At 50.2% G+C, this 11,056-nt stretch overlaps 1 protein-coding gene across 1 annotated transcript; it reads left to right on the top strand.

The window, feature by feature from the left end:
- LOC100523969 (cationic amino acid transporter 3-like) lies at window positions 1,912–6,965 on the top strand. The gene is given in 12 exon segments (XM_013998748.2): window positions 1,912–2,281; window positions 2,850–3,008; window positions 4,134–4,220; window positions 4,223–4,310; window positions 4,511–4,623; window positions 4,794–5,016; window positions 5,187–5,326; window positions 5,431–5,533; window positions 5,705–5,904; window positions 6,103–6,269; window positions 6,543–6,651; window positions 6,821–6,965. Coding segments are annotated over 12 exon segments (1,881 nt in total). The 3' UTR covers window positions 6,943–6,965.

Here is an 11,056-nt window from a genome sequence, read left to right as displayed (position 1 = left end):
GGTCTGACCGGCTGTCGTAGCTGCACACAACGTTCAGGCTGAAGCCTGTACCAGCCACCCTGACGTCCCCACACCTCAGTATGTGAACACCTTCTCCATCACGAGCACTGGCAAGTCTTAGAGCCATGTGGCCCAGCAATTCCTCTGCTGAGGATCTTCCCAAAAGACCTGAAAGCACACCCTGGAAGAGACACTTGTACATTCACGTTTAGAGTAGCGTTAAGTCACGTGAGCTAAAACGTGGAGCAGCCCACGTGCCCACTGACCAACGAATGGATAAGCCAAACGTTGTATGTGCAAATGATAGAGTATTATTCAGCATTAAAAAAGGAAGGCAATTCTAACACATGCTACAACATGGATGAACCTATTTGATAATGTAGTAAATAAAATAAGACTGACTTGGAGTTCCCGTTGTGGCTCAGTGGTTAACGAATCCGACTAGGAACCATGAGGTTGCGGGTTCGGTCCCTGGCCTTGCTCAGTGGGTTAAGGATCTGGCGTTGCCATGAGCTGTGGTGTAGGTTGTAGACACGGCTCGGATCCCGTGAAGCTGTGGCTCCAGCATAGGCCAGTGGCTACAGCTCCAACTGGACCCCTAGCCTGGGAACCTCCATATGCCGCAGGAGCAGCCCTCGAAAAGGCAAAAAGACAAAAAAAAAAAAAAAAAAAAGACAAAAAATAATAATAAAATAAAATAAGCCTGACAAGAAAGGACAAATATGGAATGTTTCCACTTCAACGAAGCACCGGGAGGGGTCAGATTCATGGAGACAGAAAGGAGGATGGGGATGGCCAGGAATCAGGAAAGGAGGAGGGGCATTGGGGGCGAGTGGGTACAGAGGTTCCGTTTTGCAAGATGCAGAAAGTTCTGGAGTTTGGTGGCACAAAATGTCAACATACTTAACTGAACTGGACACCTACAGTTATTAAAGTGGTCAATTTTATGTTATGTGCGTTTTGCCACAAGAAATAACATCTCTGGAGTTCCCATCGTGGCTCAGTGGAAACAAATCCGACTAGCATCCATGAGGACACAGGTTCCATCCCCAGCCTTGCCTAGTGAGTTAAGGACCCGTCGTTGTCCTCACCTGTGGTATAGGTCGCAGAGGTGGCTTGGAGCTGGCGTGTCTGTGGCCAGCATCTACAGCTCTGATTTGACCTCTAGGCTGGGAATCCATGTGCTTCAAATGTGGCCAAGAAGGAAAGAAAGAAAGAAGGAAGGAAGGAAGGAAGGAAAGAGAGAGAGAGAGAGAGAGAAAGAAAGAAAGAAAGAAAGAAAGAAAGAAAGAAAGAAAGAAAGAAAGAAAGAAAGAAAGAAAGAAAGAAAGAAAGAAAGAAAGAAAGAAAGAAAGATCTCAAAACCATGCCCTGAGGGTAACCACAGGCCTGTCAAGGCTGATAGCAACACTCCAGATGCTCCCACCCACCCAGCCCCAGCCCCGCCCAACAACCCAGGGGTTAAGCCTTGTCCTTGGGGCTCAGGGACTCCCCGATTCCCCCTTTGGAGAGGAGGCAGCTCCAGCCCCACACAGTTTAACCTCAGCCTCCCTGACCGATCCCTGCTCCAGGCTCTGCCCCCAGGATCCAGTAAGTCTTGGGTATCCCCTCCCCTGGAGGAGACTGGGTGCGGGGTCCAGCGGCTCCTAAAGAGACCTCTGCCATCGCAGGGTGCAGCTGGGTCAGCCTGGCTCAGCCTGAGGGTGGGAAGACCCATTTTCCAGATGAAAGCAGGAGCTGGGAGCTTTAGTGTTTGTATAAGACGATGTGGGGATTGGATCAGTGCCTGGATTCTAAGACTCATCTTTTGACTTGTGCTCAAACAATAGTAAAGATGACCCTTATACAGGGCTTATGACATGAGGACTACTTGTTTTCTCTGCAGGTCATAGCCTCCTCAATATGTCTGGGATGCTGGGTCAGTATGTTCACCTATTTGGGGAGAAGCTGGTCCGCAGGCGGCCACTGAAGCCCAGGGAGGAGTCTGAGAGTCACGTGGCTCATCTGAACACCTTCGACCTGGTGGTGTTGGGCGTGGGCCGGATCCTGAGACCTGGTGTGTACATCCTGGCTGGTAAAGTGGCCAAGTTCATAGCTGGACCAGCAACCATCATCTGCTTCTTGGTGGCCAGTCTGTCTACTATGCTGTCTGGGCTCTACTATGCAGAGCTGGGGGCCCAGGTAGCACGCTCTGGTTCCGTGTATTTCTACAGCTATGTCACCATGGGACAACTGCATGCCTTCATCACTGGCTGGAACTCCATACTGTCCTTGGTCATCGGTGAGATGATGGGAAGGGAATGGCACGGGGTTTAAGACTGGGAAACCATCTTGAGGGATTGAGGTCTGCAGTGGTTCATGAGATGTTGTTATTGACCTTGTGGAGACAAGTGGGTAACAGTGTCGGGAAAGCCCCACGACTTCATTCTACTCAGCTCTACCCTGCTTTTCCTTAAATGATGGACCAAGAACCCAGAAGGAGAGGGAAGTGCAGGGAGTGGGTGAGAGGGAGGCAGGTCCCACAGGCTCACCCCTCACCATGTGCAAGGCTTTGTTCAGCTGTTGCCTTCATGGGATTTTCTTTTACCACGAGATGGAAAATTTCAGCCCCCATCCCAGCTCTCTTTGTTCTACTTTTCCGTGTTCTTTTCTTGCATAACGTTGTTCTCCTCCTAATATATTAGATAATTGAATTTTTGGGACCCTCCTGGGTTTACTCTCCCCAGGCCATGAAAAGAAACTCTTTGAGATGGGGTGTTTTGTCTACTGGGTTTTTTTTTTTCTCATAAATACATCCTGTGGCACATCAGTTATGTTTGTCTATGGATGTTCCTTCTTCTGTGATGCAGGTACCGCCCGTGTGGCCAAGGCCTGGAGCTACATCTTTGACAGACTGATTGGGAGCCACATCTCTCAAGTGTTACAGGAAGCTTTCCCTCTACACATGCCCTCTTTTCTGGCCACGTATGCTGACGTTTTTGCCCTGGGTCTGGTGCTGCTGATGACTGGTGAGGAGGGGTCAGAGACGGGATGGGAAGAGGGGGGTGTGAAGGGGGAGCTGGGGTGGAAAAGGCTTGGGGTAGAAAAATGGTGGGGGGATGAGGAGTGGAAAGAAAGGTCTGTGCTATGAGAGACCGGAAGGCAAGACATAGACCGTTGTTCCCCACTCTTGGCACTGTTGACATTTGGGGCTCATTATTCTTTGGTGTCTAGAGCTGTCCTGTGCGTTTTGGGTTGTGTTGCTTTTTCAAAAAGTGTTGAGTGTTGAGTAGCATCCCTGGCTTTTGTCATTAGATCCCAGGGACATCCACTCCCCAAACTGTGATAATGAAGATGTGATGTCTCCAGACATTGCCATTGTCCCTTGCAGATTGAAAGTAGCCCCAGCTGAGAATCATTTACTTAGACCAACAAGTTTCTTCCCCTGTGCTGAGACCAAAAACGTTTTTTTGTTTTGGGGGTTTTTGGGGGTTTTGTTTGTTCGTTTTTTTGTTTTTGCTTTTTAGGGCTGCAATTGCAGCATATGGAGGTTCCCATGCGATGGGTCACACTGGAGCTACAGCTGCAGCCTACGCCACAGCCACAGCAACACAGGATCCAAGTCACTGCTGCAACCTACACCACGGCTCATGGCAACACCGCATCCTTAACCCACTGAGCAAGGCCAGAGATCGAACCCACAACCTCATGTTTACTAGTTGAATTCATTTCCGCGGCACCACCATGGGAACTCCAAGATGGTTTTTTATTTGAGAGGAAATTTGCATAACATACAATTAACCATTTTAATCATTTTTCCAGCTTTATTGAGATATAAATGACAGATGACACTGTATAAGTTTAAGGTGTACCACCTGATAATTTGATAGGTTATTGTGAGATGATGGCCCCAAACTTAACCGTCTTGACATGTACAGTTCAGTGGCCCTTAGTACATTCAAAATGTTTTGTAGCGATCACCTCCCTCTAGCTGCAAGCATTTCCTCACCCCCAAAGGGAAACCTGTACCCACTGAACATCACTGTCCATCTCTCCACCACCACCCGCTCTCTGGACTATGGCAACCACTAAGCTGTTTTCTGTGCCAATGGATTTGGTGATTTCGCCTGTTTCATATGCCGTCTTTCCCACAGGAGTTCTGGGGCTGGGGGTTCGTGAGTCAACCCTGGTCACCAAAGTGTCCACAGGCTTGAGCCTTTTGGTGCTCAGCCTCATCATCTTCTCGGCTTTGGTGAGGGAGATCTGCACAACTGGCAGCTCACAGAACAGGACTACACACTGGCCACAGCTGGATCCAATGACACCTCTAGGTTAGGAGCGTCCTCTTGGCCATAGGAATGCTCGGGGGGTGGGAGGCAGAGCTGGGAATATAGCGGAGGACTAGAGAGATTTGGGAGGTTGACCTGGTGATGAGGGTCCTGGAGCCCAGGACTCAGGGTATTAATGGACAAGTCCAGGAGCCATGTCTGAACAGCCTCCCCCGCATTCTTCCTCATCCCTTCTCTCATAGGCTGGGCCCTCTGGGTTCTGGAGGGTTTGCACCTTTTGGCTTTGAAGGGATTCTCCGTGGAGCAGCTTTATGCTTCTACATATTTTTTGGTGTTCATATCATTGCCACTAAAGGTAACGTGGTCACTGTGGGTCCCATCACGGGTTTGGACACATATTGGGCAGCTCTCAGGCATAGGGGTGGGTAGAAGGGTAGCCTGCTCTTACAGGTGCAAGAGGAAAGAGATTTTATGCTTTCACCCCCAGCGTGTTTTCCTGACCTAAGACATCCACCCGTCCTGCAGGGGAAGAAGCTCTAACTCCTCATCGTTCCATCCCCTTGGGCATCGTGATCTCACTCTTCGTCTGCTTTTTGGCATATTTTGGGGTCTCAGCAGCTGTCACTCTCATGGTGCCCTATTACCAGATTCACCCTTACAACCCCTTGCCACAAGCTATTCTCCACAGCTGGGGGGCTCTGGCAGGATATGTCGTGGCTGTTGGCACCCTCTGTGCCCTGACATCCAGGTGAGTGTCAAAGCTTGCTCCCCAGCTACTGTCAGAGGCTCAGCTATCCCAGTGCTTGGGATTGAGAGGCAAGAGGGGAAGATGCCTTATGCCTCGTAGGCTGGGGAGCAGAAGCCCCGGTCCGTCCTCCATCTCCATGTCCTCACGCCTGTTTCCATCTTCTCCTCCAGACTCCACAGCGCCGTGTGCAGGATGCCGAAGCTGATCTACGAAATGGCAGAGGACGGGCTCCTTTTCCGGGGACTGACCCGGATCCACGCCTGCGCACACAACCGGGTCAAGTCCATCATGGCCGCGGGAATTCTTGCAGGTGAAAAGCAACACCCACGCCTTTCTTTGATCAGTTTCCTTCACTTGGGTATTTCCAGTGGTTTCTCATTCCCTCCTCCCACCTTGTGTGTGCCCTCCTTCTAGGGGTCATGGCCTTACTCTTCAACTTCACGGATCTTGTGGACCTCATGTCCATCGGAACTCTGCTGTCTTACACCCTCGTGGCTTTTTCTGTCCTTGTCCTCAGGTGAGACTCCAATGCACCTTGACTGGGGGTCTGGGACTCGTGGGGACCGATGGGAAGGTAATCCTCTTATTTCTTCTAAATGTCCAGCCGGGCTTAAGCAGATGAAGAAGGCTGTGTGTTGTTAGGTGAGTAGGGGCTGCTGGTAATATTGCCTTTATACCTCTAATGCAGGTATCAGCCACACCAGAATTTCAGCAAGAACAAGAGAACAGAGGATAAAACTGAGATGGGTCCTGTCGTTGAAGAAAGTCCTTTGGAATCTGCACCAGAAGCAGGAACTTCAAACCCTCTAAAGAGTCTGTGTAACCCTATCAGTACCACCCCCACTCGGAAATCTGGCCGGATTGTCTGTGGATGCGCCTTCCTGCTGGGTGAGCCTGGGGACTTCTCTTTGGTCACCTTCTGAGATGGACAGGATGGGCAGGGAGTGGGCGGGCTGGCAGCTGAGGGGGTCTTGCAGATGTGATGGCCCTTCCTGGGGTGGGCAGTGTGGGGGAGGGGTGACCCGAGGTCTTGACCCATTTGGCCTCTGGAGTTGAGTCTGCTGTCCTCCCCCTTGACCCTTGCAGTTCTCCTGCTGACCATCCTGAGCCTGCTTCTGGCCCTGTGGCCCAGCCAAGTGTTCTCTGGAGACCCCGGGTTCACAGCAGGGGCTGTGCTGCTGCTGCTGCTCATTGCGGGGATCACCGCCATCATTTGGAGGCAGCCGCAGAACCCCTCTCCTCTTCCCTTCAGGGTAGGTGACCTTATGTGCCCAGCTGTCCAGGCTGAGGGGCTGAAGTCGGCATGCTTTGAGGTGAAGCCTCCTTTGCTGGACCAGGGAAGGGGGGACTTGCTCAAACCAATGGACCTTCCCTGGTCCCACCCAGTGCTTCCCCCACACCACCAGTCTCATTGGGCCCTGCATGCACAGCCTGAGGAGGACTGGGGTCTCCCTGCCCACGTGGGGGAGGGTCCTCCCTCTCAGCTGTGGGTGCTGTATTCAGGGAGTCACTGGCTTTGCCCCCAGGTCCCTGCTCTGCCCGTCCTCCCAGTGCTGAGCATCTTTGTGAATGTCTACCTGATGATGCAGATGTCCTCTGTGACCTGGGCCCAGTTTGGCATCTGGAATGCCATGGGTGAGTGGCTTTCTGGGATGAAGAGGCCTCTCGAGGGACAGAACCCAACCCCCTTCCTAATGACCTCTCCCCACAAACTGTGTCAGATGCCATAATAGGGGACCTACCAGGCATTTGTAAACGGGGAGAGTGACCACTTTTTCTTCTCATGGTCTCATTTCCCTGCTAGGACTGGCCATATACTTTGGATATGGGATCCGACACAGCCTGGAGGAGAGGAGGGATCCACAGCCACCAGCCTCCACCTCCCAGAGTCTGTGTGAACACACCCCTGGTGCTGAATCCTCTTAACCACAGGAAGTAGATGCTGTGTGGTTCCCTCTATTCCTGGGAGGCGTCTCCTTGTTCAAGGGACACTTTGAGCCTCTGTGGAGGGTGCAGGCAGGAGGCATTTAGAGCCCTGTATTTATTGCCAGTGGACACAATGACTTTACCCTATAATGTTTACTGACCTTTTAAAAGCGTAGTGTACATACAGAAAAGTGCCTGCTTCCTAAGTGTGAAGCTAGATGAATTTTCCGAAGAAAATGCAGCCGTGTCACAAGCAACCAGGGGAAGAAACACAACACTAACCTGCATGAAAGAGGTGCTCTCTTGGAGTTCCCGTCGTGGCTCAGTGATTAACAAGTCCAACTAGGAACCATGAGGTTGTGGGTTCGATCCCCGGCCTTGCTCTGTGGGTTAAGGATCCAATGTTGCCGTGAGCTGTGGGGTAGGTCGCAGACTTGGCTCACATCCTGCCTTGCTGTGGCTGTGGCATAGGTTGGCAGCTGGAGCTCCGATTTGACCCCTAGCCTGGGAACCTCCACGTGCTGCCCTAAAAAGCGAAAAATAAACAAATAAATCTTGGGACACACACAGTGTGCAAAGAGTCTCACAAGAAAGCTAGCAGAGCTCTATTCCTTACAGACAAGGCACACCTTAAGGAAAAGGCAGTTCTCTTAATAAATATCCATGATTATTCACAATGGATACAGTGGATCATTTCAAAACGATAAAGAGAAATGATCCTTTTTCTTTTCCCCCCAGCTTGACTTGAGATACAGTGTTGCATTGGCTAAGTGATGATTTTTCTTGGGTTCCCCCCGCCCTTATCTGGCCCCATCCAGAGCATGTGAAAGTTCCCAGGCCAGGGACTCACGCCACTGCAGTGACCCCCCGGGATCCTCACCCCCCACTGTGCCACAGGACCACTCCCATGATAGTTTTCCTTTACTTCTCTGTCGTAGACGCCTGGAATTATGGAAGAGAGTTGATGAGAAAAATTCTTAATTGGGAAAAAAACCCAAAAAACACCTGGGGGCTGCCAGTGTGGGTGGAGTGGGTCAAGAATATGACTGCAGTGGCTCAGGTCCCTGCAGAAGTGCAGGTGTGATCCCTGGCCCTGCACAGTGGGGTAAAGGATCTGGCATTGCTACAGTTGTAGCATAGGTTGCAACTGAGGCTTGCATTCACTCCCTGGCCCAGGAACTTCCATGTGCCTCAGTCTGCCCATTAAAACACACACACACACACACACACACAAACAGCAGCAACAACACCTGCATTGCCACACACACACACACACACAAACAGCAGCAACAACACCTGCATTGCCAGAGGAGGGGAAAAGGGGGGGACCTAATGGTTGGTCGATACATGGTTACACTTTGGTGGAACTAAAAGATAGAAAGTTAACCTAGAGAGCCAAGATAAAAAAAGGTTTTGTTGCAGAAGAGAAGGCTTGAAATGGAGATTTTGGACGTGGAAGATGTTGATAATAAGGAAGTATAGGATTTTTGCTACCTTATTTATTCTTAGGGCCACACCCACGACATATGGAAGTCCTCAGGCCAGGGGTCGGGTGGGAGAAAGGAAAAGAAGAAGAATCGTTTTGACAATGTAACATGATAGCTCAGTCAAGCTGGGGGGAAGGAGCAAGGGATCGCTTCTCTTTATTGTTATGAACTGGCTCGTTTGCGGCACAGACCCACAGAGATAAACCGGAGGAGGGACGGAGGTCAGGACTTAAGTGGCAAAAGGCTCAGAGGAGTTAAAGAAGAGGTAGAAGAGGATGAGCAAAATTAGGAAAGACCCTTGTAAGGTCTGATGAAATCACAGGCTTATGAAGCAACTGATGGAGACTAAGGCTGTTAGGTGACCTTTGACGGAAGAGGGTGACGTCATTTGATCAGTGTTCTTCCCTTCTGGATGTGGGACAAAGAGACGCCCTGTGCTACCCACTGTGCTGTCACAGACAATGCAGAATCCTGTCCCCACAACAGGCTTTCATACCCCATTTTTTAGTTTTTTGTCTTTTTAGGGCCACACTCACAGCATATGGAAGTTCCCAGGCTAGGGGTCACACTGAGCTATAGCTGCCAGCCTATGCCACAGCCACAGCAATACCAGATCCGAGCCGCATCTGTGACTGTGTAGCTCATGGCAACGCCGGATCCGGTTAAGGAGCAAGGCCAGGGATTGAACCTGCAACCTCATGGTTCCTAGTCGGATTTGTTTTCACGGCGCCACAGTGAGACCTCCCTCTTTTTTCCCCATTTTTAAAAAGAGTCTTGAGGAAAAGTTGAACCAGAATGGAATCAAGCCTCTAGATCAACTACCAGCTCCTAGCGGACCTAAGGGATAGATTCACATTTCACCCGAACACACAGTCAGCCACACCCGAATGTGGGCCATTTTCTAGGATAGAAAAACGGTGCACTTGGAGTTCTCACTGTGGCTCTGCAGTGATGAACCCAAGTAGCATCCATGAGGATGCAGCTCTGATCCTCTCTCAGTGGGTTAATTTTCTGGCGTTGCCATGAGCTGTGATGGAGGTTGCAGATGTGGCTCAGATCCTGCATTGCTGTGGCTCTGGTTGTAGGCCGGGAGCTGCAGCTCCAATTCCACCCCTAGCCTGGGAACTTCCATGTGCCTCAAGTGCAGCCCTAAAACCAAAAAAAAAGAAAAGAAAAAAGCAAGAAAGGAAGAAAGAAAAATGGTGTGCTTTCTGCAACAATTCAATGATATGACCCAAACCGGAGACTTCATTCAGGCATATGTTGTGTCTCTTGCTGGTTTGGTTCCAGACAATCACAGCAAAGACAAGACGACAACGAAGGGAGTCACACACGTATTTTCTCTTAGTGTTTAGACAGGTCGTGTTTACACTGTAGGCTAACATGTGTGCGGTAGCATTGTCTGTAATGCAACAATACACCTACCTGATTTTGAAAATTCTTCATCGTTTAAAAAGGTTAACCATCATCGGAGAACACAGGGTTGCAAGAAATGCTGCATCTGCCAAGAACAATACAATGACTTAGGTCTGTACATATGTATGATCTACGTATATTAAAACTCGGTGCATAATTCAGATTCATACAGTATACGCCTACAGAAAATGTTCATATTAAAGGAAAAATCTAAAGGGCATTGTTCATATGAAATTCAGTATATCTAGGTGTCTTGCTTTTTTGCTGGCTCAATCCGTCACCCCAGAGTCGCTGTGTTATGCTCTCCACATTCCATCCTCCGCTTCTCATAAGGACAATAGGTATAGCGGTTGAGCAGCCACCTTAATGAACTGAGTTGCCCTTCGTTAGATCCTGTCACCAAAGACACATTCCGTGGGACTGCATGAGTGTTAAGACTTCCACACATGAATTTGAGCCCATAGCAGTGGTTTTTTTTGTTTTGTTTTGTTTTGTTTTGGTGAGGGGACCGCAGCCACGGCTTGCAGAATTTCCCCCTCCAGGGATCAAACCCATGACAGAGCATCAATCAGAGCTGATGCAGTAAAAACGCCAGATCCCTCACCCCACTGAACCACACAGGCTACGTCCAAGAAAGAGGTTTCTTCGAGCCAAACTGAGAACTGCAGTCTGGGAGGCAGCCTCCTGCACAGCTCTGGGGAACTGCTCTGTTGAATCAAGGTTTTCAGCCCAGTCTCAGAACTGGTCCCAGCAAAGAGCATACATCAGACACGACAGGCTATATTCTTTCAACATTTCAACAGAGGCAGACTTAGTACCTAGACGGCGAGAGAGCAGGACCCTGGCGTCAGGGCAGGGACCCTTGCCTCCAGGGAGGGTTACCATGGAGGCTGTCGGAAGGGAGTTTCTCATCCTATCTTCCAACCAGACATGCTCGACCTGGATGGATGTGCCATGAGGGTTTGCCAGGCTGTGGTACGTTCAGAAACATTCAGGCGGAACCTGTATAAGGCAGCCCTCAGGATGTGAATAGCATCTCCACCACAACCACATGGCACCCTCAGAACTGCATGGTCCAGCAATTCCGCTTCTGAGGATACACCGGCAGGAACCGACAGCACACTCCGCAGGAGATGTTTGCAAACTCCCGTTCGCTGAAGCATAAGTCACAATAGCGAAAACCTGAAAGCAACCCAAGTGCCCACTGACCA

Source organism: Sus scrofa, chromosome 6 (assembly GCF_000003025.6).
Source record: "Sus scrofa isolate TJ Tabasco breed Duroc chromosome 6, Sscrofa11.1, whole genome shotgun sequence".
NCBI lineage: Eukaryota > Metazoa > Chordata > Mammalia > Artiodactyla > Suidae > Sus > Sus scrofa.
The sequence above is the reverse complement of the archived record's forward strand: the minus strand, read 5'-3'. Positions and strand labels throughout refer to the sequence as shown.